Source organism: Bos taurus, chromosome 5 (assembly GCF_002263795.3).
Source record: "Bos taurus isolate L1 Dominette 01449 registration number 42190680 breed Hereford chromosome 5, ARS-UCD2.0, whole genome shotgun sequence".
NCBI lineage: Eukaryota > Metazoa > Chordata > Mammalia > Artiodactyla > Bovidae > Bos > Bos taurus.
This window is the reverse complement of record NC_037332.1, coordinates 41,891,934-41,919,668: the sequence shown is the minus strand read 5'-3', so window position 1 is coordinate 41,919,668 and position 27,735 is coordinate 41,891,934. Positions and strand designations below refer to the sequence as shown.

The following is a 27,735-nucleotide window of genomic DNA, read 5'->3' as shown; positions in this document are numbered from 1 at the left end:
TCCACATCCTACTCATTGCAAAGGGTACAGTTAAAGTAAATGTCAAGGACTTCGTTTTTAAAAATAAGACCAGACATTTCATGTATCACACCCCCTTGAATCACATGGCCAGAAACATGGCATATTGCCATGGTGAACTACAAGGTTAGGGGCAAATGTAATCTGTCTGCCCAGCCATGTGCTCAGCAAAAATCCTCAGACTTCTATTAGTAAAAAGTAAGAGAGGCAATAACTGGTAGTGGGTAACTATCCATTAAATTGGACATAATTTAACACCTGAACCACCATCACCATATCCCTCTACACTCCCAGCTCACCTCCTGCAATACCTGCCTTCCATTTCCTCTGCAAGTAACCAAGGTTGCTATTATCCTAATCATTATGGGAATATTTTTTATTTGTTTAATCATCTATGTTCAAATCCCTGAACTATATAGTTTAATTCCTTTAAATAGTAAGTTTCTTGGTTCCTCCAAGATTAGGTTATGGTTTACACTTTTCAAGAATATTTCACATCTTGTGTGTGTTAGTCATTCAATTATCTCTGACACTTTGTGACCCCATGGACTGTAGCTCATGAGGCTCCTCTGTCCATGGAATTCTCCAGGCAAGAATACTAGAGTGGGTAACCATTCCCTTCTCCAGGGGATCTTCCTGACCTAAGGATCAAACCCGAGTCTCCTGTACTTCAGGCGGATTCTCTGATAGTGAGCAAAAAAAAAAAAAAAAGGAATGCATATGTAATGCTGGATAACAAAAAGATGCCTTTCTTTAAATCACACAGATAAAGTAAACTTTTACAAACACTGCCGATTTTCATACTATTAGGAAAAGAAAAAAAGAATAAAAATTATTCATAGCAACATGTTTATTTAAGCCCTAGCAAAGCTTTCATTTACAAGCAAATATTTTGGGAGGAAAAGATCACAAGACAGTATTTTCAAGTGTCATGTCACTCACATAAAAATTAAACTTGAGGAATTTACAAATTAATATTCTGAGCAGGCATAAATTATACATCCTTTTGCAAAATCCAATCTACAGCATTTAAAATTCATAGTTACAACATAAGACATTTTCTCTTTACAGTCTACCTATTTACATAGCTTTTCCCACTGCAGATGATACAGTTCTCATCATAGCTACTAAGGTTTGCAAACACAGTATAATTAAAATATATTTAGCAGCATATAAAAATTAGACTAAAAGGGAAAGAAATACTACTATTAAATAAAAATGAAATTAAAAGGTGGATAATAGAAACAACTCCATAGGAAAATAGATCAAAATATATTTCTGTTAGGACATCAAAAATGTTTCCCATCACAGAATGTATGCACAGCACTAATAAAATAATTTAACAGCATTTTAGTCCTGCGCACACAAATAGCACTGCAAAACTTTGGTCAATACAAGTAAATGTCAACATCCAACACAATCTGTTTAACATTCTTTGTTAGTAGATTAAAGTCAAATCCATTTTATGAAAAATTACCATCAATAATATTCTCACATCTTTTTCATTACATTAAAAGAGCTTTTAAATTTGCGAACCCTCTGTAGACTGACATAAATACCAGACAAACCAATGTTTGACTAACATTCCCATATGCTTTAAATATGTAAATCAGCTGAACAGACCACATGAATGAGATAACAGTGGGTGGCATTGTATTCTAAGTGTATTTTCTGTCACAAAAGCAGACATTTTGCATTTCAGATAATTTGAAGATTTTTTTTATAGATAGGAACAAAAATCCAGCCACGATCAAAGTGTGAATCAATCAGTGTATCAACTATAGGTTATATATGCATTGGTAGATATTGACATTTAGCACATAGACGACACACTTTTATTATAATACCATTTATATTCAGTAGTTGGATTCATATATATTTTCCAGTTAACTCCATTCACAAGTTTTTGCCTAATAAATGCAGGACAACATTTTCCATAAAGAAGATAAAGTATTATCACAGTATTCAGTTTCTGACTATCTTCATTCATGTTTAATTACTGGCAATGTCTTCCCCCAAATCTCCTGTGTCAGAGATTTGACCATCTTGCAAATTTCGAGTCTTCCAAATTCTCACAGTTCGATCACTACAAAATAATAAATTAAAATGAACATGTGAAAACAGGTGGAAAGATACAGTTCTTAGAAATAGTTATCAAGAAACATTTACAGAAAAGGTCTTTAATAGATATAGATAAAAATATACATTTTCCCATAGGTATATCAAATAGGTACCCATATAATGAAATTAAAAATACCTTATCTTATCAAAGGGTTACTATGTGCCAGGTATTGCTACTTGTTCCCCTCACACACATTGGTGCATTTTATTCTCTTTACCTACCATAAGATATAGATAATGCCATTATACTCTATTTATGATGAGCAAATCGGGGTCCAAAGAAGTTAACTAATTTTCCCGAGATCAAGCTTCCCTGGTGGTCCAGTAGTTAAGACTTCACCCTTCCACTATGTATGCTGCACAGTGCAGCCAAAAAAATAAAAATCTGCCCAAGATCACAAAGTGACAGCACCAAGATTTGAAACCAGGCAGATTGGCTCCAAGGCCCCATCTCTTAAGGCTATATTGATATAGTCAGTACATATGGTCAGAGGTCTTCAAGCATAAGAGCCCAGAGTAAGATCACAGTGAGGAGGCCAGGGCAGGGATTCCAGAGAGTTGGTGAATCTGTCAATACTCGGGAAGAATTATGTTCAGGTGAAATCAGCATAAGCCCACAGAAAAAGCAGGCAGCTACTAGGAATTAGACAAACACTCTACCTGTCATAGAACATAGACGATTCAATGCATTTCTGAGAAAACTTACTTTTATTCACCTAACATGTAGGTTCTGGGTACTAGTCATTAGACAGTTACATTTCTCCTGGCTCTAGAAAGACAGTGTTGCTTTTTTCCAATTTCTTAATAAACCGAAAGCCAAAAGAAAGAATTGCCATGAAACTGTATAGTTTAAAAGCATTTCAAAGATTATGTAGCATATTTTGAGGATATAGAAAGTTTAGTGACTTGTCATTGTAACATTACAGAAGACAGAGTTGAGCCTAGAATGCAGGCTTTCTAGTTTGTAATCAATAATCTCCTCACCCCTAATTCTTAACACATGGGGGGAAAAATCACATTTTTTTCTACTTTTCAAATCTACATGAGATGATGGATATTAACTAAGCTTACCACAGTAATCATTTCATTATATGTGTAAGTCAAGTCATTCTACTGTTATACCTTAAACAGGGTTATATGTCAATTATCTCTCAATAAAACTGGGGGAAATGATAATCTTTCACCAGCCCACACAGCACAGATAATTGAAAACAGCAAGGGGATATGTTCACTTGTCCACCCATTTATCCATTCCATTTATTCATTCAACCATCCATTCAACAAATGTTTATTGGGAACTTGCAGTGTCCCAGGCATAATTCTAGGTGTTTGGGATCAATTAAAAATAAAAAATAACAGAATCCTATGCCTTTGTAGATCATATATTCTAGCAAAAGGAGACAGACAATAAAACACGATAAAAATTATATAGTTTATTAGAAAGTAATAAATGTGACAGAAAAATTAAAGAGTACGGCAAAGGGGATCAGGATCAAGAGTGGTAGGTGATAGGAGAGATTACAATTTTAAATAAAATCACAGGGTTATTCTTACTGAGAAAGAAAAATGTTAGAAGATCAGGATCTCTGAAGGCACTTTGGGCAAATGTCTTAAGGCTGGAATAAGCCTGATATGTTCAAGACCAGCAAAGATATTATCAATGCTGTAAGAGAAGGAACATGCCAGAGGGTATTAGAAGGTTAAGATGAGAGATGACAAATGCTCAAGTGGTTTAGATCAAGTACAGCCTCTACTTTAGATAAAATGGATGACCAGTACAAGTTTTTGAGCAGAGAAAGAACAAGATGATCATAATTTTAAAAAATTTTTTAAAATTACTCTGGTGTCTGTGTTGAGAATAGACTACATATGGGCAAGGGATCTTGTTTGTTTAGGAGTCTATTGTAGTAATCCAAGAGCTGATGGTAACTAGGGTCAGTGAGGTAACAAAAGGCAGGGTGAGAAGTAGTCAGATTCTAGATATAATGTAAAGGTAGAATACCAACATAGTTTGCTTACGAATTGGATATGGAGTATGAAAGAAAGGGAGGAATGAAGGTTTCTGTACTGAGCAACAGAAATAAAAGAGAAGCCATCAGCTGACATGGAGAAGGACATAGGATGAGCAGGTTTCTCAGGAAGGCTGGGGGTTCAGTTTTGGACATACAAAATCTAAGACGAGCAAACCTCCACTACTACTCATGACAGAGTAACCTGTGCCAGGTTAACACTTCTGTGAGTTAACACAACGTGAAAACTTGACAAAATACATGGAACAACTATTTTCAGAACCTGGGGGATGGGTACTTTAGGCCTGTAATTCCTGAGAAAAGGGAAACAAGAGAAGGTGAGCTCTGTGACAGCCCTGGCTTGCAGTCTGGAAGCTCTTGCCGCACTGCAGCAAGGAAGAGGGGAAATAAACAGAAGACCACAGAATCAGAGTTGAAAAGACAGTAATAAAAATCTGGGAAGTGTGAAATAGCTGTAATTTGTAAAACCAAATAGAGAAGAGGGGAGAGCTACGCTAAAAGGAATATGGAGTTATAGGGAAAAACATTCCATCAGTCTACATACATAGGGGTCCCCTAACGTCTTTGACTGAAGGCTAAGCTGCACATGAGTAGAGTCAGATATACGGCCAGACCAAAACACAGCTGTGAGAGTCAAGTTCTGACCAGTAGAGTAGAGAATAGCATCAAACATTCAAGACATTCAGTAAAAACACAAGAGTTGAAGTCTCAAAAAGATGAGCTGAACCACAAGTAACTTACATAACTTTAAGTAAAACCCACTGTCTTTAAAGGAATAAAACAGAATCCAGATACTCAAAACACAACACAACAGTGTTCAGCATTCAATAAAATATTATATGACATAAAATCAGAAAAAATAAGACCTATATCATAAGAAAAATCAATCAATGCAACAGATCCAGAAATCATATATGACAGAATTACTTACACATGGACTGTGAATTATAAAGTACCTCAGTTTTCCCACCTATAAAATAGGAATTACAATAATACTCACTTTCTAGAGTTCTTATGAAGACTAAATGAGTTAATGCCTAAAAACACTTAGAACAATGTCTGGTAGATACTAAGCCCTATATAAAGGTTTGTTAGGTAATGAATAAGTAGAACTAATTTGAAAATAGGTCTTCTGATTTTCTTGGTTATTTTCCTGATTTTATGTTACATGGTAAATACATCTGTATCTGATGCACTGTGGGTAAACTGAGGACATTTTCAGTTTCTTAAAAATAAAACTATATCATTACATCATACCTCAGTGATCAGACCTCAGTGAGTCATAATAATTTTATAGTGTCCCACGGCTATGAGGGGTATTATTTCCCATAAATTGTCAAGGACAAACAAGTTTGTAAGGGAATAAACAAAAGTGATGAAACTAAGAAAGTAATGTATCTCGGAAATAGCATCAATGAAGCATTTAAGGTAAGCATCTTAGAAAAACACAAATGTATTTAGAGATGTATTTGATGTATTTTAGAGATGACAGAAAGTAAATTTAAATGAGATGAGGGATTCAGTGGAAACAGCACAAATAAAAAGAGACACCACAGAAATTTAGCAGAAGTTTCAAAATAAAATCAGGGTAATTGTGTATTTAGGACAGATGAATCAAGAAATGGCTCAATAAATTAAGTAACACAATTGGTACACAAATGACATAAGGAGATTTTCATGAGAAATTACATTTTATTTGAATGAGATGAACGCCTCACATTATAGTACGTATGATTTCCTTTCCAAAAGTACTTACACATAATGTATTATGATATAATACATATTATGTCATTTTTATGGTCACATCTCTACACCTTCTTCAAGCATCTTCCTAAATGCCACTTTCTTAGTATGATTTTCATTGTCCACTCTGTTGTGCAACCCCTGTTCCCTAGTGATGCTCTCATCTCCCTTCCCTGCTTGCTTTTTCTCCATAGTATCTCTTACCATGTAACATATTTTACTTATTCATTTTTTCTTCTCAGAATGAAATTAGGATTTATATGTGTTTTGTTCAATTCTCTATTCCCAAGATTTTGAAATTAGTGCCTGGCACACAGGAGATTCATAATGAATGAGCAAATGAGCAAATAAATTAATCAATTCAGCCATTCTAAGAGGGAGGGGGTATATATTATTACTATGTAACTTAGATTTTAAAGGAGGCGGAAGAGGCATAAAGGAGTTTTTTTTTTTTTAATGATTTGGTCTAAATGTGAAGAATGAGGCCAGTTTGATGCCTTTTCTGGAAAGACAATTTAGAAATTAATCACTTCTGAATGATTTAAAAAAAAAATTAAAACTGCTACAGGAAGATCTGGTAGCAGACTTCCTAGTCTAAGCAGAGAGCTGATACAGCAGTAACACTATTATCATATAACCTGGGGAGCCCAAACTCAGTGACCACAGTGCATCTCATAAAATATAAATAAAACATCATAAATAGACACTGGAATAGCTGTAATAAAAGAAAGATTTCATATGTTCTACATTTCCAAATATTTACAACCTATAGTATTTATTAAATCTGAACACAAGTAACCAATAGGAAAAACTTACTCAGCTGCAGTAAAAATGTGGGTGGAATTAACACATATGGCATTGATAGGACTCTCATGACCCTTCATCTCTCCAACTGGCACAAAGGTATCTATGTTCCAGAGTTTCAAAATGCCCCCTCTGCAGCCACTGAGCAAAACTGGGTGGCCTGGTACCACTTCCAGGGCACAGACCCAATCCTTATGTGCATTTGGAACTTGCTGAAAGAAAAAAGAAAAATTAGCAGCTTAAGGGAAGCCTTTCAAACTGACATTTTCACACCAAAATAAGTTACCAAAGTTTTTATTGACAAATTCAAATTTTGGAACACTGAATTGGTCTGGAAACCATAAAAATTATTTTCTATTAAGTAACTCTTAATGAGTTAAACAGATAAATCTGTAATTTGCTCCTCAATTTAATTCACTAGTTGTCATCAGTGTTATCAGTATTAAAGGCCTACAATGTTAAAAAATCTATAGACTGTAAAATACATGGAAAGTATACTGAATTTTTCAAACATCACTTCCTCGTCAAAGGAGTAAATATCTCACCTTTCTAGAAAATGTATCTCACACAACAAGTTTGAAAACTACACCTGGTATGTAGACTATAGGGACTGTCTCCTAAAATCACTGCCTTAGATTTTGGAAGAGAACATAGAGGCCTAAAGCTTTTTGAAGACGGCTGGAGCTAACCTACATGTTTCACAATGTGTATATGGGCTTCCCTGGTAGCTCAGTGGTAAAGAATCCATATGCCAATCCAGGAGACTCAGGTTTGATTCCTGGGTTAGGGAGACCCTCTGGAGAAGGAAATGGCAACCCACTCCAGTATTCTTGTCTGGGAAATCCCATGGACAGAGAAGCCTGGCAGGCTTTAGTCCACAGGGTTGCAAAAGAGTCAGACACAACTTAGCACAACAACAACAACAAACAATAATTATAAGCTCGGACTATATGACCACATTTTATGCATATATATATTCATATATATAATATAAAAGACATCCTAGAATGTATATCTATAAAAGAAAAGCTTTTGAGTGCAATATATGTGCCTGTTGCCAGTTTTTTCTATTAACAGTCATGCTACTTATTCATTTTTTTTTTTTCATCTGATTGTAAGCAGGAAAGTGTGAGCAATTGCAATACCTACATACACACTCATATATGTATAAGAAAAAGCCTGAAATTGAGAACAATTCCTCTGGGAATTGGGAAAAGCTACTGATATTTAATTATACTGACAAAACACTTCAACCCAACTATCATTCTATAGGAAATGAGAGAACCACCATTCTTGGATGTATGAAAATGAGATGAAGAATTATTTAGACTGCTTTGACCTTAGCAAAACTTGGTACTCTGTGGAATATGTGTGAAAGTATTGAAATTATTAGTTGCTCAGTCATGTCTGACTCTTTGCAATCCCATGGACAGTAGCCCACCAGGCTCCTCCATCCATGGAATTCTTCAGGCAAGAATACTGGTGTGGGTTGCCATTCCCTTCTCCAGGGGATCTTCACAACCCAGGGATCAAACTTGGATCTCCTGCATTGCAGGCAGATTCTTTACCATCTGAGCCACCAGGGAAGCTCTTGGAATATGTGTACATAAAAACAAAACAAAATGAGAAACTGAGTTCTTCACTCCAAGCCTGTATTTAGTAAACACATGCACAGGGTAATCCCAGAGCATCCAATTCTTACCAGAGTCTATTCTTCTCTTATCTACGAGATATCATTAAATGTCTAATGTTGCCGTTTTCATAATTAGTAACTCTGGTAGGTGATAATGAAACACTTTTTAAGAGAAAGCCCTGATTGATACCATCACTAAATGATGAAAATCTACATAGAGACTCTTTGTGTTCTTATTAGAATACTGATGACTTTGAAGTACCCACTCCATCCCATGAAAAGGTTTTGAATTACCTGTAGAAGATCTTTTTGAGCTAAATCCCATTTCTTGATTCCATTATCTCTGGACCCACTAAATAGGTTATCCCCATGTATGGTTAATGCTTCAATGCCATCATAATGAGGGGGCTCAAAATTGTGGGTGGGAGTCACAGTTCCAAGAGCCCCTTCAGTTACATCAAACATCTAAATAAAAGCAAAATGAAAGTAGTCATCCTCTTTAACTTACAAATAAGCACCTTAGGTATTCATTCATAGAAACACGTACACATGTATATTAACTGAATGTGACTTGTTATAAATATTTTACTAATAAAAATATTAATAAAAATGACTTCCTTTGAGTGACTCAGGATGAACCTGAGCCCTCATTTTCACATGTCACATGCTTACATGTTTGTAAGCTCTTAAGAAAGACAACCAATTTTTTCATGTGTAAGTGTACAAATGATATGTTAAATAATAAAAATGTTACATATAACAATCCCGTTGAAACTCAAATAAATGATATGATTGTTATTTAAACACAACCAGGCAGCTCTGCAATCTTGGTGGTCATCACAAATTCTCCAAAGCTGCTATTCAATTTCACTCCCTTCAGTTGCCCTCATTTCTCTTAACTACTGAACTTGTGAGTTCCTAAAAAGTCTAGTATAACCAAAAATAGACTTTCTGGACCACCCCTTCCCCTCACAGTTACAAAAGTTTCCTTTTATTCTCAAGCATTCTCTTATCCTTCCCTTCTTTCCAAGATACTAAAGTGTACTTACTTTTTCTCAAGGTTCACATCTTTGATCTGATCTGATTCTTTTTTGATCTGATTCACCAATCACTACTTCACTCTTCACACTTTCCCTCTCCATTAAGCCCATTTTCTAACCATATCAACATGCTCAAGTCTACCAATACAAAATCCTCTTGCATTAACCATTCTATTTTCAAGTCATTAACCCACTTCTCATCTCGTAACAAAAGTTTCTAAAAAAAGATTACTTACACTCTTTCTGTCTCTCTTTGTTACTATATTTTCTTTTTGTTCCTGTTGGTCCTTACAGGATTCCCCAAGGCTGAGTCATATCAACCTCTCTCCTTTGGCCATGTCAACTACTCCTTAAACATCTGCTTCTATTTGAATGGTTCTGAAACATATGTGTCTACTCATAACTTATCATGGACTTTGTACTTGCCTTTCAAATGGCATATTGGCTTACATGAAGAGGTCCTCTACTAGTATTTCAAATTTAACATCTCCAGAATCAAACTTTTCATCTCTCCTCATCTTATCTGCTACTGGCATAAAACAAACATGAAGACCATAACATGCTCAGTATAAAAGATGGTGACAACGAGATTTAAGCATTAGTTGGATGACTGAGGTAAAAAAAGTCTTTAAAATCCCTCCCAACATATCCTCTATGAAAAAGTGAGAATACATTTTTGATAAGACAACAAAATCAGGAACTGAGTGAGGAAAAGATCAGGAAGAAAAAGTAAAGTCTAGAAATGAGAAAAAAGGACTGATTAAGAGAAAAGCATCCTATGTACATCTGAAAACTTCAAACTTATCATTTAATAGGAGAATATAATTCAATAGCCTTATTATACACACTCTGATGTAATGATCCTTGGAGCCAGTGATGATTAGATCTTGTCCATTAGAAATCCGGTCTACAGTAAGACACATAACAGGGCCTAGATGTCCTGTTAACTTTCCTGTGGACTGAAACCTTTAAAAAGAAAGAAAAATAATTTTGTTTGAAAATATTTCTTAGTATGCTGAGGCTAAGTGTTTGCTAAAACTGTTCTTTTTTGATTTAACTCCGTCTCTATGAAACGCTCCTCAAATTAAGAGTCAAAAAATAGCCAAACTAATTGATTCTCTGATGGAAGTTTAGGAATCCTAAATAAGTTATTCCAAAGTAACTGATGTCATTCAGATAGTAAAAAAAGCCTCAAAAGTCCAAAAACTTGCCTAGGGCTAATTTTAACTCCAACCTAAGTCCAGATAAACCTTAATCTGTTAAATGTCTCAACATGTTATAGACATATGATTGATTTATTAGGGTCAATTTTAAATTTGACTAAAACAACTATGTCACTGATATAATTAGAAAATAACAATTTGGAGAAAGTAAGATTATTTTATTACACTCACATATATTTTCATATATACACATATATGTACATCCATATGTACACATGTATTATACACATACACATATGCACACATATTTGTGCATATGTGTACATCAGAAAATATAGTCCATTTCATCAATTATTACAAAGATATGAAAATGGCCAGGAATATACATGACGTAGAAAAACGTGTGATATCCATTGTCAGGAGGTGGCAATGAACCTTTGTTTCATAATCCTACCTCAAATCAAGCTGCTGGAATACAGAGATATATCTGGCTTCTAGAATATTACTATTTCTTGTAGCTTTTTTTTATAGTTAATTTGTTAAAATGAATCTGTATTTAATTATGTTACTAAAATCAAGCAAGTTTCAAAGGATCTAACTTTTCAGCAGACCAGAAAGTGTAAAAATTTTTAGAAGCTGGTATCTTTTCTGCCTCATGTCATGATGCTGAGTATCTTCCTCCATGGTACTCTGAATACAACTCAAGTTTAATATCTTTAAGAATAAACCTTGTTCTTATCACATTCCAAATTTTCTTAAACAAGCACTGTTTTCAATTTTCTACTTTTTATTTCTAAAACGGTCCTCATGACTGTTTCTTCTTTCTCTTCTCATTTATTTATCTATAAATTATGCTTATTATACTTTTTCAGCCAACCATTAAAATGTTACAAGTAATAAATAGTTACCCTCAAATTTCTGAAATAAATGTCCCTTTGATTTACCACTGACAAAACCCTTCTAAATGGGATTATTACCTGAATTACCAACTTTACTAAGGATCTTGTAATTGCCTATTTAGTGGCCTTTATTCTCCATTACGAGATGAGTTCTAAGAAGGTGGACATCAAATTTGTCTTGCGCATTCTATATCTCCAGTACCTACCATAGTGTTGGTATAAAGCCTGCCACAGTTGATGCTGAATAAATATTTGTTAACTAATAAATAAATATTCCCTTGCTGCCAACATTTTATGAACTAGAAAAGATTCTAAAATAAACACTCAAATGAAGGATGAAATCTCCTACTTCATGGCAAATAAAAATCAAATCAAAGATGTAATGCATGGTATTCTCTTTTTACTCACTTCATCTTCTTAATACTTCATCATATATAGATGTATAATTTTATATTCATAAAAATCCTGTGAAGATTTATGATCAAATTTATAAGGTTTATAAATTGAAAATTTTGAAATATAAGATGTATAAGTGATGTTACAAAAAAATAATTCTTTCAAAGGTACTAATGCAACTAGCATGAGAATCTTGTTCTTTTCCTAGTAAACAATACAACTTATTGACAAATATTAATAAAGTCTATTTTCTTTCATATACTTTTTTCCCCAGCAATGGAGATTAAAAGAAAGAAAAATTTTGAGTGTGCTAATGAGGATAGACGAGACATTTAGGGATGCTGAATCAAACAGAAAAATCTAGGATTTTATATTAACTTCTTTATACAAATTAGATTGCACCGGCAGTAATATTAATGTGTGAAAATTGCATTTGCCATATACAGGAAGTACGTTTTCTTTAAAATTCTACCTTTTAAGATCCCACATTCTGACAGCATTTCCAGAGGCTGCATAGAGGAAAGTCCCAGTTGGGTTCAGCGAAATTTGATTGATCTGGTTTTCCCCAGAAGGAATAGCAACTGTTCGGCTAGTACTTGCAGAACAAGCATCTCCAACAGTAACCAGACCTGAAGACCTTAACAGAGACAAAACAAAATAAGTCACAATTCTGGACAAGAGTTAGTCATAGAATTCCTTAAGTTCCCAGGAAATGCTGTAGGCAACATCCGTGTTCTCTGGTCACTGTGTGCACTACACCTAGCACAGCACTTCACACGCACATAGGTGGCACTAGTAGATGAAAGCGCCACCTTTGTGCCACCTTTCATTTATCTTCATTGACAGATAAATGGAAAAAAATGAATGCAGAAAATAAGATGACACGGCTTAAAACTCTTACTTTGCAAGTTATAACACTAGGAGTTTGGGGCTCTATTAGTCACTGTGTCATGCTCAGTCATGTCCGACTCTTTGCTACCCTATGGACGGTAGCCCGCCAGATTCCTCTATCCATGGAATTTTCCAGGCAAGAATATTGGAGTGGGTTGCCATTTCCTACTCCAGGGGATCTTCCCAACCCAGGGACTGAACCCAAGTCTCCTGCATCTCCTGCACTGAAAGACAGACTCTTAACCACAAAGCCACCTGGGTATCCAGGCTCTGGGCCCTATTAGAAATGACTTAAATACGATTCAGAAAAGACTAGATGACAAAGATAACAAAACTCAACAAATGATGTGTGCATGTGCTCAGTCACTCAGTTGTGTCCAACTCTGTGACCCCACAGACTGTAGCCCGCCAGGCTCAACAAATGATACAGTGCCACAAAGTTAATTCATTTTCCTGCAGCTTGCAGAAGTCCACTGAGGAAGAAACCAATATTTCTTTCATATATAAAATATGACCCTTTGAGTAAAAGTTTTTGTATACTTTAACCCAATCATATATGGGCTGTTTACTATGTGGAAAAGACTTCAACATGATTTATTTCCTCAGCTAAATTCTAAATAGCAAATATATTTTTCAATTTTGAATCATTTTATTAGCTAACTTCTAAAAAATCAAGTTACAATCAACATTTTCAAATGATTTTAATGAGTCAACTGGATTGGCAAATTTCTAAGATAGTGTTTTTCCCTATAAAATTTCCCTCAAGAGACCTGTATTCAGCATAGTAAATACTTAGTAGTCTCAACATATAAAATAGCACTTAAGTGTTAATAATCTTCACTCTACAAATTAGTAAAAATTAACCATCCTTATGTTCCTTTCTCTTATTTAAACCGATAGAATTCATTTTTTAATTAAAATTTTAATTATGTGAAACAGTTCATTAATCTTATGGGAAAAAGAATCATTATTTGCTGTACATTTTAAAGACATATATAATAACAGATGCAGAAAACAAATTCATTCTCCAATTGTCCAATCTACAATTATGAAACACAGGCTAACATCAAAGCAGTGTAAGTCTTAAGATAAACACTCCTCAATTATTCAATTATTCAATAGATGCTAACAGAATTTTGCAAGTACTTCTTAATGGTCTATAATGGTGATTTCAGCCATTTTCCAAGGAGTGGCATTCATTTGAAAAAAGTAATGTAAATCATTTCACTACATCAAGTAATACTGAAAATTCAACTCCTTAGTTTTGGGGAGGAAGGAAACATGAAATGTGTATTGAGTCACAGATTAAATATGACTTTTCCTTCTCCTTTTCTGTTTAATATTAAACTACTGTATTTTATTTTCTCAATATTTTTTCACCTTATGTTATATACATTCTTATTGTAAACATTTTAATATTCTTTGCAAGCGGACAGGTATAAATAAACAAAAATGCATATATAGACCTATCTTTTCTTATATTTTATAAACAGGAACTATTTGCCCCTTATGCTATTTGTCTCTAAGTTACTTACGTTAGCGTTCGAACACACTTTGCTGAATCTCTGATATCCCACACCTTAATATAAGATGTTGACACAGTGAAGACCAAACTTGTATAATTACAATATTTTACAGATACTACATTGTTGGGATGACCTCCCAGTGACATTATCTCCTGCCCAGTCACCAGATTCCATACTTTACAAGTACGATCTAAAAGCAAATAAAAAAGAGGAAATATTGTCGATAAGAACTAAATTAGATTTTCTTAGCAATAACAATTTCTCTCCTATGAGAAAAAATGAGATAAGAAAATGGTAATTATTTAATTAACTTGCAATAGCATCCTAATTCTATCCTTGACATTTTGCAGCAGGTTCAAGGGCAAAGTAGGTATAAGGATTAGATGAAAGCTAGGATATCTGGTGTATGCATCAAGTGGTATTAAAGAATAATTATACAAAATTTTAAAATAGACATATTGATAGTCTTATTTCAAACTGCCCCTGAATTTAAAATGGCCATTCCAAATCAGCCTCTTCAAAATATTTTGTTTTGATACTCTCTTACCTTCTCACAACACTCCACATGCAGAACTACATACACATTTCTTTTCCAGAGGTCACTAATTGACGTCATTAACATAATCATACACATGATCACTAAACTATTCTATTCAAGACTTTGAGTTTCTGACATAAGCATCTAATTATCCCGGAGAAATAAATTTGAGTTATTAGAAAATTATACTTTTACAGAGCAATTTTTTTTTTAATTGGGGAACTGCTTGCTATCAATTACAAGTGCTGGCAGGATTCTTCCCTTTATCTTGTAATATCCTTAAATGCTAAAAGGCTTTAACCAGCTTTCCAAATTCCTGCACATGCTTCCTTCTCATCTTTTCAGCCTCATTATCCACCACTTCTACATATATTCTACTTTTCAAGCCAAACGGATTTTGTTTCCAAAACCATCTACCTCCATGTCTCTGCTTACACTGCTCTCTAATCTTGGTTGCCAATTTTTATTTGCCAATATCCAAACAATCCAGTAAGGTTCACCCTAAGTGCCTCCTCATCAAAGCCTTCCTTATTTTTCACAATTTTAGCATAATCTCTTTCTCTTCTGAAACCCCAAATATTCATGTATAACTCTTTAAATCATTTATAGTTAATTTCTAGTTGCCTGCAACTGCAGGTTTGGTGATGCACAGACCTAGGTTTCTAATCCTGGCTCTTCCACTTACTAGCTAAACTTATGTGGAAAAATCATTTAATTCTTGGAATCTTCAGCTTCTTGATCTGTAATATGAGGATGCAACTTTGGCATTGTTGTGAGAATTAAATGAGATAAAATTTGCACAGTGGCTAGTATAGTTTCAGACACTTATTAAATGCTCAAGAAATGGTGGTTGCTACCCATCTTATTCTTTCACCACACACTGTAATGGCCTTTTATGGATTTTTATATAGCCTGCGTTACTAAGCTCAGGGCTTTGCATGCATTAGGTGCTCAATTACCAAATCGGAATGTATTTCTTCACCATTCTATTCACATAACATCAACAGAGATTGTATTTTTTTTCTCAACTATGTAATGATTTTATATTTTATATAATTTAGCAGTTGAACAATATCATCTTTCAGATTCTTATGAGTCTTAAGCAGCTTGAAATGTTTCAAAACCTGTTAAAATGTAATCATTAAAAAGATCTGCTAAATATTCATATGACACAACTATTAGCACCTTTTGATCCAGTGAAAAGAAGATCATCAGTAGAATCCACACAGAGCACAGCTTTTGTATGCCCTTCAGCTATATGAATACACTGAAGTGGAGAAGTTCTGATTCCTTTTGAAGCTGGAAACGGGTTGATTATGCCCCTGAGGTGGGGGGAAAAATAAGATTTTTTTCAGTAGCTATATCATGAAACTATTTTTTGTTGTTGTTGTTGTTGTTGTTTTAATTTTATTTTATTTTTAAACTTTACATAATTGTATTAGTTTTGCCAAATATCAAAATGAATCCATCACAGGTATACATGTGCTCCCCATCCTGAACCCTCCTCCCTCCTCCCTCCCCATACCATCCCTCTGGGTCGTCCCAGTGCACTAGCCCCAAGCATCCAGTATTGTGCATTGAACCTGGATTTTTTTTTTATTTCTCTGACTTTAAGAAGTTGTTCTAAATAATTGGTACTACATAAAAACCAGAGTCGGACACGACTGAACAACTGAATTGAACTGAAAAACCAGATTGCTCCTTGTCTTTATTTAAAGCAAAGGGACAAAGTGTGAAATTATAATAGTAGTGATGAAGTGCATCAACTATTTAGGAATCTTCTAGCAGCTGTATTCTGCAAAAAGCAAAGTCAACAATACATTTGAATTTTCTCACTAACAATTTTATCTCCTCAAAGTTTAATGAAGTAATATTGGGAGCTATTCAAATATAGTAAATTATGAAAAATAAGAAGTATTAATGATGGAAAACTGGAAGATGTAACTATCAGACTGGAATTCTATGTCAAAAAAAGACATTTTAAAGATGGTATAATACATACTACCTAAAATACTAAGAAAGCAGATTTCAAACAAATTTAAAGAAATACAAGAATGATTGCATAAATTGAAATCTAAAGGGAGAATGGCTCAAAAATAACAAAAGCTTTAAAAATTCTAACAATCTCAAAGAAGATTTTTTTAAAAAGCATAAAATATTAATAGAATAGTGATGCTCTTTGGATCTTTCTCCTAAGTTTAATATTTTTTGAATTCCTGCTTTATGCCACTGGATTATGAACTGTGGAAATGTAAAGTTTATCCAAACACTGTCCCTATCCTAAAGGAGTTTAAGACAGAATCTGAATTGAAGTAATTGTATTGGGAAGACTAAAAATGAGAGTGAATTAAGAAAAAAAAATATATATATATAAGTTAGACATATCTTTGCTCAGAGCAGGAAGAAAAGTTATGCTGAAATATGTCCATTTTATGGGCTTCCCAGGAGGCATCAGCAGTAAAGAACCTGCCAATGCAGGATATATGAGAGATGCGAGTTCAACCCTTGGGTCAGGAAGATCCTCTGGAGGAGGGCATGACAACCCACTCCAGTATTCTTGCCTGGATAATCCCACAGACAGAGGAGCCTGGAAGGCTACAGTCCATAAGGTCAAAAAGAGTTGGACATGACTGAAGTGACTTAGCACACATGCACGTGTGTCCATTATATAAGAGAGATGGCTTAATATTAGGACAGATTCAGAGATAAAGCTGTCTGTATACACATTCTTGATGAATGAGAACAACCTTTAAGATGCCAGGGACAGAAATAATTCAGAAGAAATGTGAGCCTAACATAAGTTAGAACTGACAATGGACATTCAATGAGTTCAAGTATTTCTATTTTTAAATTATTATATCACAAGATTTTGAAAGTATATACCATTGTGGAAGCAAAATCGTTGTTGGTATGCTAAGAGAATCAATAAAGGGGATAAAATGTGTAGATCCCATATTCCAGAAAGGGGAAAAAAAAAAGTGGATTTCAGAAATTATAAATGGGTAAAACTTGTTTAGTTTCATAGAGGGAACTATTAAATAAATAATTACAAAAATTACAAACACCTAACTGCTCATGAGTAAGCGATAACATCTCATGGGGAGTTTTTTTGTAAAATTAATAGGCAGCAAACTAGGGTAATATCATATTCATAATGTATATTGACTCAATAAAGTCCATACAAAAAGCTTTTCAAATAATATCCCTACATACACGGTGGGTGAGTTTGAAATTGTTGTAGTAAGGTAGTTCCATCAGTGGTGGAAAAGTACCCCTAGAATCAACGTTCCTCTCAATCTGGAAAAAGGTCTTCAATATCTAGTCAGTCTTTCCACTGAACTGAAGACAGATATGGCATGCTTCCTAAATTGACATATTAAAGAGCTATATTGTCTAGAAAATTATTCTCCAAATCTGTTTAAGTATGTACTTAGCACTTAAATATTCACTGGATAAAATTTAAACATAAAATTTAAGTTGAAGATAGAACAGAATGCTCCAAATAGGAAAGGGGCTTAATTAGATTTTAAAAGCTAAAGAAATTTGTTTATTGAATACGAGATCAATGGATCAACAATGTATGATTCCTCTAACACTATAACTTCTGAAATATAAATAAATATTTCAGGAGAAAGAAAGCAATAGAACTACTATACTCTGCCAAGGCTACATCTAGAATGAAGTGGAATTCTAGAGGCCACATTTTAAAAAGAGCTTTGAAAACCTGGAGATTTTCCAGAACAGTAGAAGCAAAAAGAAGGATCTGCAGACTATACCACATTAGAAACAGATTAAATCTATTGAGCTGATAAAAGAACCTTCATTGGAGAGACCATACAAAAGTACTAAATATTTAAAGAGCTGTCATATGCATGCAAAATAGATGTACTGGATTAATGCTAGTATAGCTCAAGAGGGCTGATGACAGACCAATGAACAAAAATTTAAAGAGGTAATAAATTAGGATCAGGATTAAGACATATTTATTTTTAGGATTTAGTTATAATGATTTCAAAAAGTAAAGGGAGTTTCTCATCAGCAGAAATAAGACCAGGAACATGGATGGATCACATGGATCATCCATCACATGGATGAATAACTACAAAATCCAAAGTATTATTTGTATATACACATTAATTTGAGATCCTTGAAATTAAGGCTCAGTAATTTTGGGTTATCTAAAAATTTAACAGATTGAAATAGAAATGGTAGCAAAACCTCCTCAAAAGTCTAAAATTGCCAATTTGAAATCCTATTATGTGGAGTTTATAGTTATGAACTGAAGCCATCAAATTTTAACTGCTGCTTCAGATGTTGAAAAGTTATGATCTAATGCATAGTCTATTGCTATAATACTTACTTCCAAAACACTACATATATATGTATGTATATTTTAACAAGCTGATTATAAATAAAAGAATTCATTTTAACAAGCTTAGAGCTGCTTTGATCTGCACAAATGCAGATTAAATGACACAAATCATCCTAAGAAAAAAGTTAAAACAGTACCCTTGGTTATTTAACACTATGACTCCTAAGATTTCCTTCCTTCAAATTACTGTCTTTATCCTAAGAATCTACTAATGTTCCCTTGATGACATAACGTTCAACACAATTCTGCCATATGAAAGGTTGTAAAATTACAGAGGTAAATATCTGTTTTCAATAACTTATGTATGGCATGTCTTAGAGAACAAGATGTCTCTTTTTCATTCTTATGTATTTTATTCATTCAGACTTCTGAAGAAAATAATTTCAACATTAAATATAATATTATATTCATTATATACTGAAAAATACTCTCATATATTCAGAATATTGGGGTTAATTTTTATAGCCATTACCTGATTCAAAAGATAATATTAATAGAAAAAATATAGAAATTGGAAACATAAGTCAAAGGTATTTCTTTCTCTATTAAAAATCTATTTACATTATGAAATATATAACTCAACTTTAATATTGCAAACTTATACAACAGATCTGATATGAAAGGGAAAAAAATGCTTTTTGGTACATGAAAAACCAGTAAAGTTTTGTAATACTGTGAATGATATTAATTTCCTCTCCCTTCCCCTGCCTACCTTCTGGAGGATCTACTGATGATCAGGAAAATGGTCATGAAACATGGGAAAGTAGTGCAAAGAGAAAGAAGGAGACAAATTGATTAGTAAGAATAGGAAATGAAAGGAAAAAAAGAGAAATTAAGGGTCCAAAAAATCCATAACATGAAAAAATGCAACATTATTTTAAAAACAGCATTTAAAATGCTTAAAATATTATGTTTTAAAATTCTTTTCTTTCGATATTTTATGTACCACAGTATACTTTTTTCCCCTAGCATACCTTTTGTTTTAAAATCACAGAGCCTGCCATAAAGTTTTATTTAAAATCAATAAATCAACATGAAAAAAATACCTTATTCACTTCCTACACTTTGAGGTGGAAAAAATGCCTGATGAAGAGCAAACCTTGACATTAATTTTCATAAAACTTAATTTCTTTTAAATAAAAGTTTTAGATTATAGGCAGAATACAAATGGCACAAGTTTTTATACTATTATATTAAAAAAGTTTGCCATTACCTTGAAAGCTATGACTTCACAAAAGCATATTAAAATTAATGTTTAAAAATATTAGTGCATTTATATGGCTTACAAGTTATGAGTGCAACAAAAATGAGACTTGTTTAAAGTTTCTTGGAAGGCATTTTAGAACATCAATGAAATGCCAGAACGTAGGAAAGATAGAAAGTACCTGTGTACCTCCGACAGAGAGGAATCACTTTCATCAGACCTACAGTGAAAGAGTTAGAATTATGAGGAAAAAGAAAACAGATGTCAACAGGTAAAGACACTGAGACTGAACGGATTCAGTACTATGAATAACAGAAATACAGCAAACATTTCCTTTATAGTGCATTCCTTTTCTATTTGCGCAGAATGTCAGCAAATTCATTGATAGCCAAATTAGTTAAAATTTTGTGCTTATGTTTTCTTCCAAAATTTTGGGGGGTGGGGGGTGGGAAACTTTCTATTACTGATCCACAGAATCTAATCTACTCTCACTTTCTGAAACACAGGCCCTGAAGAGGAACAGCATCAAGCTAGTGAAATACATCACCTCAAGACTCTAATTTGACTAGTACTAGAAACATTTTTCTGTCTCAATAGTCATTAATGAATTTTATTCCTCTTGATAATTTCTTTATATTTAAACTCTTCATGCAGAAGTTGCACAAATATACCATATGTATACATGGAAAGCAAATCATTCAAAATTTAATAACCTTGGATTTTAATTCATCTCAAAAACATGGAGTTCTTCTGACTAGGCCGTCCCTTAGTAATAGTTAGGAGGTTTTACTGGAATTTAAAAATAGATGAGCTACTCTCATCAGCCTTAATCTGAAACCTCCAGGACTGACAATAAGTCTAGTTACTATGAAAATCTCTTTAGCTTGTATTATTATATAATATCTTGTGTTGACCACCAAGTTGATTTGGGCTTTCCCATAATGTCTTATGAAAAATTCCCAAACAAACTTTTTGGTCATTCTAATACTTGGGAAGAATGGTGATAAAGTGATTACATAATACTGGCATATTATGTAATCAGAAACAATGTGTAGGACCTAATTCTATTTGGTAAAATATGCTAGTCTCAAAAAGGAGCCCAAAGAAAGTGATTCAAAAGTTAGGTGAGATTTTGAAAGTGTAGTCAGTTATTCTAAATTTTACTTTATAGAGATGACAACAGAGTCAAATGATTGGTAGCTCATAAACAATTTCAGAAAATATGGAACTATGATTAGATTGTCAAGATTATCAAAAGACTGACACAAAAATTTTATGACTGTGAATGCAAGGGAGACAAAATTTAGTAATTCTTCATATTGTTTGTGAAAATGGACTTCCTAAAGACATTCTTTTTTTTTTTTTTCAATTTTATGTTCTACTCTTTCTCAACTAAATAAGAGGATTTAACAATGTTCTCTTTTAAATATTTTTTTAGAAAACCTATCTAGATCATTTTAAAGGACATGTCTGTATCTACTGCTAAAACTATATTAAAATCTAATAAAAAGTGTATCCATAAATTAAGTAGATTAAACAATCTTTCAAAATGATGATGTGCCTATGTACATAGAGCCATTTAGCATGACCTAAACATGCCAGATGGATCTTAAACAATACCTTATAAATTTCAGAAACTTATATATACAGGGAGATTATAGCATAAAAAACAAAGAACTGGTGTGGGATACTGAATATCAAGTATGTATATTATCCACAGTGTTATCATTCAAACTCAAAGCAGAGAAGTCAGTTAATAAATACCTTATGGCAACACTGTTAGTAGGAAATTCTTGCAAAAGAGATTCTGGCTCAGTGTGGGAATATTTTTTCACTTCAAATTTAATGAAAATTATATTTTCCATCCCTCTCCAACTTCTCTTCCCCAACAACCCAGAGTTCTATGTTGTCCACCCATCAAAGTACTCTTTTACCCATACATATATGACAATGGTTTTAGAAGATGATACATGCACCAAAAGTAAAATAATTTGCCTCTTTTCAGTGCAGACTATCTGGGTTAGAGGCTTTTATGGGCTCAATAAAGCTGAAGAATCCCAAGAAATTTAAACTTCAAGTGATCTCAAAGATTTTCAATTCTAATTTACTTGCAAAAAAAAAAAAAAAAAAAAAAGGCAAGACAAGTGTGGAAGTACAGCAATGCAAATCCATAGCAGGGAATAATGTTCAGCAGGAAAATAAATTTCTCTAATTTTGTCTGTATGGTTCATTTTCCATTGGAAAAATACATGAAATATGGGAAGAGTTTACAAGTCAGACTCCATCTCCCACACAGAGAAGCTAAATGTTTTCTATAGACTGTATTGAAAGGTTCAGAATATTATAACGAATAATTGGGGCTCTTTTACTTAATGACTTACTTATCCTGCTGAACTGATGTGTTTCCCTGAGAAACAGTAAGACGATTAAAAACATTCAGCTCATTACGGGGCCGGCTTGGTGGGGAAGGAGGAGGTGAAAGACTAGCCTCTGAGGTTCCAGAATCTGAGCTACAAGAAAAAAAGAACATTACATAGGTGGCTTTAATTGGCTTTAATTTGTTAGAAATGTTATAATAAACATGCTTTTATTTTTAAAAAAAGCTTTTCATTATAGAATTCCTTCCTTTCATCCTCTCTTCCTTTTATATAAGATAAAATGTACTCCAAACAATTTCATTGAAATTTTTTTCCACTGAATTTTGTCACATTGGCCACAAGATGGCACTAAAGAAAATGTCTGCTAAAATCTAAGTCAGTATAAATAAAGCAAACCAAATTTAAAATTATACTATTTGAGAGTTGAGACCAAGTTGTTCACTTTACAGATGGGGAAACAGACCCTGAGAGTTTAAGAATTTATCTATTTAGCTGATTTATTCATTTATTTTTAAATTACATATTTGTCCTATCCCCTACCTCCTGCTTATAATTATGACATTCAATTCTGTAGAAACAGGTAAATTTCATCTCTAAATACAGGAAGAAGGTTAATTAGAAGAGTAATTGCCATGATATTCAAGTCAGCTAAACCAGTGGTCAAAGTAGAGAGTGCGCATCTTGGTACAAGGGAGGAGGAAGTGTAAGATCATCTTCGCAGGTACAGAAAATATATGAAAGCTTCTTTTTATAATTATTTTTATGTTAAAGAAATTTGCTTTACCAGTACTTAAATATAGATTCGCATTGATATTCCTACTCAAGACCATGTGAGGGATCTACCTGCCATATGTAGCTCCTGAGGTGGCCTAAGGGAGCTCTCACTATGCCATAGAATAGAAAAGTGACAGTGGTTCTAACCCATTTCAAACTTTCCGTCTGTTGTGTTATTGTGATTTACAAATGCCCAGGTAAGTGGATCATCAGATTATATTGTGTACTGTTAAGTAAGCTAACCCTTACAAAACATACAAATAGCTATTAAAATAGTTTAACAAAAAAAATTGAGGTTATCAATTTAAACATAAAAGAACAGAAATAAAACGGACAATGGCACATATCTTCTAATACTAGATTTTTGTTAATCACTTTTAAGAGGTGAAATCAATGTCAGTTTTATCAAATAACAGTCAAAATTAATTTCAAAATTTTCTATAAGACCAAGTCACAATCCCAGAGTAAGCCTGAATATGGAAAATAATTTCACCATTGTCCCTTAGCATCTAAGGGCATCAGACATTTCACACAATCTACTAGATAAAGAGCATGAATAGCTTACTGTTTTTGTTCCTTTGCCTTTGATTTTTCTGCTTTCTCATATGCCTTTCTCCTTGTTACAGGGGAAGGCTCTGGTAGCTTTTTTTCTGACATGGATGACTGCCTGGAACTGAGAGAGAAGATTCTTCAATTATCTAATTTTAAATACATACACATAATTTTGGCAGATATTCAATTTTCAGTAGATTAACACCTGGAATTTGAGAAAGATTATTTGGAAATGAAACAGAACTAGGAGAGGAAAATATCACAAATTATTTTTAATTAATGGGATCTTGACAGCTGTATATTTTAATTTTTAAATTTGTAATCTTGTCAAATATACACAACCATTATCTTTGAATGTAAACATCAATGCTATATTGCCAAATAGCTAAAATAATATTTTTTACTTTAAATACAAGTGTTTAAAAACATGTGTATAAGTTTGATTAGAATTGCTTCAGTTGAGGGAAAATTGTCTTTACAGTTTTGCAAGAACAAAAATATTAGAATATCAGAGTATGAGAAACAATGAGATTTAATGAATTAATATTTACACACTCACAAAGGAATACTACAGGTAATCACAAAGAACCCACAATTATTTTAGTTAACTAGTAGTTGAGTAGTGGCCATGTAATTAATAATTTAAGACTAGGATTTCTGTGCATAGTGGTAATGAATTTTAAGTGAAAAAATGAACTTTTGCTATCTTTGACTAGTTACATTAGTAAGAAAAGAGAAAAAAAAAAAAAACCACTAAGGAATTAACAAGTGGGATCACTAGAATGGGCTTACAATGATTCCTATTTGAAAGTGAAAACTAAATATAATTAAACTTTATGTGCCTGATTTTTTTAATTAGAGGAAAACATATTTTAGAAGTTCTGTATTATTTAAATCATAAGGCCCACTTGAGTAAATCATTTTACTTCATGCAATGGAAGTCATGTACTAATGAGTTATAAGAATCACTGTACCAAGCATATGACCAACTGTTGAATTTGTATAGAACTATATAAGCATCTTAATTTATGTTAACTTGATAATAAATCATGTGAAGAGACAGTGTCTAAAGATATTTTCTACAACCTGTCATGAATGATACATTTTTAAAACGGGGGGGAAAAAAAAGGCAACAAGGAGGTATTACCTGCATTCTGGAATCCAGGTCATAGATTTAGTCTTGAAGTTCCAAAAGTCTCTATTCATCTGATAGACTAAATGCTGAACACATAGGAGTCTCTAAAATCTGTTCTCAGCTCTATATCACTACCTTCACCGAAAGCATTTTTTCTACTGTTATCAAAAAAGCACTGAAGCCATAAGCTATACTGGTTAGCAATCTCTAATAGCAAATCCAATTATTAATTACATAAGTCACCTCAAGCACATGCAGGATAGCTCTGTCATCATTAATTTTGGAACTAAAGATAGCAGATGGGCTTACTGAATGGAAGAAATGAAAATATCTTCATAGGATGAAGAAAGTTATGGGAAACAGATATTCAGGTTGGGGTGGGGAGTTTGTTATATTTTATTATTTAGAGTCATATAATGTGTAACACTTTTTGGCAATATTTCTCAATGCAGTGATGCACTCATCCAATAGATCATTTGCAAGATCATATGTGAGAATTAGTTTGAAAAAAGGCATTAAAAATCTTTACCAAGTGAACGACTGATATAACTTTAATATAACTAAGACAAACACATGCTGGCCTGTGTAGGGAAATCTTTGTTCTCAAGATAATAATGAAAAATTTCTAAATAAGATTTGTCTTGAATGTTTTTTGTTAAGATTATCATAGAGGAGAGAGGAAACAGTCCCTCCTTCACATCTTTAATAATACAGTATTTACACTTTGTGTGTACACTCATCCCAGACATGCAATGTACTTCAAGGCAAAGAATTAGGAAGCTTCAAAAAGTGTTGTTTTTAACTGGTATTTGTACTTTTCTTCAAGAGTTTCAGCCAAGGTTTATTATCCTGACCAAGCTCTTAGAACTAGGGTTTAACATAATTAGGAGCAAATTTAAGAGTTTTTTAAAGCTTCTGTTTTTATATTGTGGTTTTATAGTTACAACTTTAATTTAGGTGTTTCTAAATAAATTTTGCCTGTAATTTATAACTCAGCCTTTATAAAAATTATAATCTTTAAGACTCTAAAAGTTAAATATCAGACAAAGCAATTCAACAAAGAACATCTCATTTAAATTATTTTGAATGTGCAAAAATTAGGGGATACAACACCTAACAGAAATTACTTGGAAAACTAGAGATCTTATTTACATATATTTTTAAAAATAGAAATAAGAAATTAGTAACATGCATATATATATATATATATATTTTTTTTTTTTTTAAAGAAAAGGCAAAAGAAAGGAAGTTAGTGTAGCTGGGCCAGACTTACATGCTGCCTATCTTAGAAGGGAAGCCAGATGGGGGAGGGAGCTCTTTTTCCCTAGCAGAAGTACTTGTCTCTGTATTCATTCCAATCTCTTGCCCTTCTGCAACAGGTGTAAGAGGGCCAGGTAAGGAGGCATCTCCTGTACTAGTGTCTGAAGCTAGTTCACTGCTATCTGCATACAGCAATTCCATTTGAGTGGTGGTTCTCCTTCGGGCCTAGTCAGAGAATGGAAGGAAAAGCAATCATATGCAAACTTCTGCAGAGAAGATGATTAGGCAATAGAGATTTAATATTAGTTTGAAATAGGTAAAACATTCAGCGTGTCTTTCCTAGCAAGTGTGTCGGACACAACATGTAAGATAGTGACAAGCCAGAGATACAGCCAGCTGAGAACTTTAGAGGTCATAATAATAGCCAATGTTTGTATTATACTTATTGTATGCCAGAAATTCTAAATAATTTACTCTATTAGTATATACTATTATCCCAATTCACAAAATGAGAGAACTAAAGTACAGGATAGCTAACAGTCCAAAGTCAAACAGCTAGTAAGTGGCAAAGTCAGATTCAAAACCAGACAATCTGCCTCCATTATTATTATGCTATCCTGATACTAATGGCCAGCTTTCTCGATATATCATTTTAGAAAAAAAAAGAAGGAATAAATAAATTAAACCGAAAGATAGTTGCAGTGGCATTCAACTAAATTCTGATCTTTCCCAGGCTTAGATGACTTATTTAATATACATTTTAATATATATTGTATAATATATAAAATTATTTAATATAAATTTAAATTTTACATATCAATTTTTAAATCCGTTTCTCCATTTTTATGACCCTGCTCCCCTGATGCCCTAACTGGCTGTTTAATCTCCCTGATGGATATCCAACACCAGTCCATATGTTTTTAGCAGCATGGTAAGGCAGGTGAAGGTTATTTTATTTATTTAAGCACTCCCTTCCATATTCCTAAAAAAACAAAGAGACTACCTTGTTGTTAATACTTAGAGCTGGCTATTATCACTAATATATTAAAAGATAATCAAAGTGTTTACCAGATTATAAACCTCTAAATGGTAGACACCCTGTTTTATTCAACTTTATATGGCTTGCATTTAATGTAGGGCTGGTACAAGTCTATTTAAGATATATAATCAATTTCATGTCTTCAATGAGTGAAAAATAAATAATATTAGATCCTTTAGGTGTCTATGGGCTTGCCTGGTGGCTCAGACAGTAAAGAAT

At 33.2% G+C, this 27,735-nt stretch overlaps 1 protein-coding gene across 1 annotated transcript in view; it reads right to left on the bottom strand.

The window, feature by feature from the left end:
• Positions 1 to 853: 853 nt before the first annotated feature.
• The window catches only part of KIF21A (kinesin family member 21A), a 186,146-nt gene continuing 159,264 nt past the window's right edge, over positions 854 to 27,735 (bottom strand). Inside the window, 12 exon segments of the mRNA NM_001206918.1 lie at positions 854 to 2,104; positions 6,729 to 6,928; positions 8,644 to 8,814; positions 10,238 to 10,355; positions 12,320 to 12,484; positions 14,274 to 14,454; positions 15,988 to 16,124; positions 19,887 to 19,898; positions 20,560 to 20,598; positions 22,760 to 22,888; positions 24,096 to 24,203; positions 26,491 to 26,702. Coding sequence (NP_001193847.1) covers positions 2,011 to 2,104; positions 6,729 to 6,928; positions 8,644 to 8,814; positions 10,238 to 10,355; positions 12,320 to 12,484; positions 14,274 to 14,454; positions 15,988 to 16,124; positions 19,887 to 19,898; positions 20,560 to 20,598; positions 22,760 to 22,888; positions 24,096 to 24,203; positions 26,491 to 26,702 — 1,566 coding nt within the window. The 3' untranslated portion in view covers positions 854 to 2,010.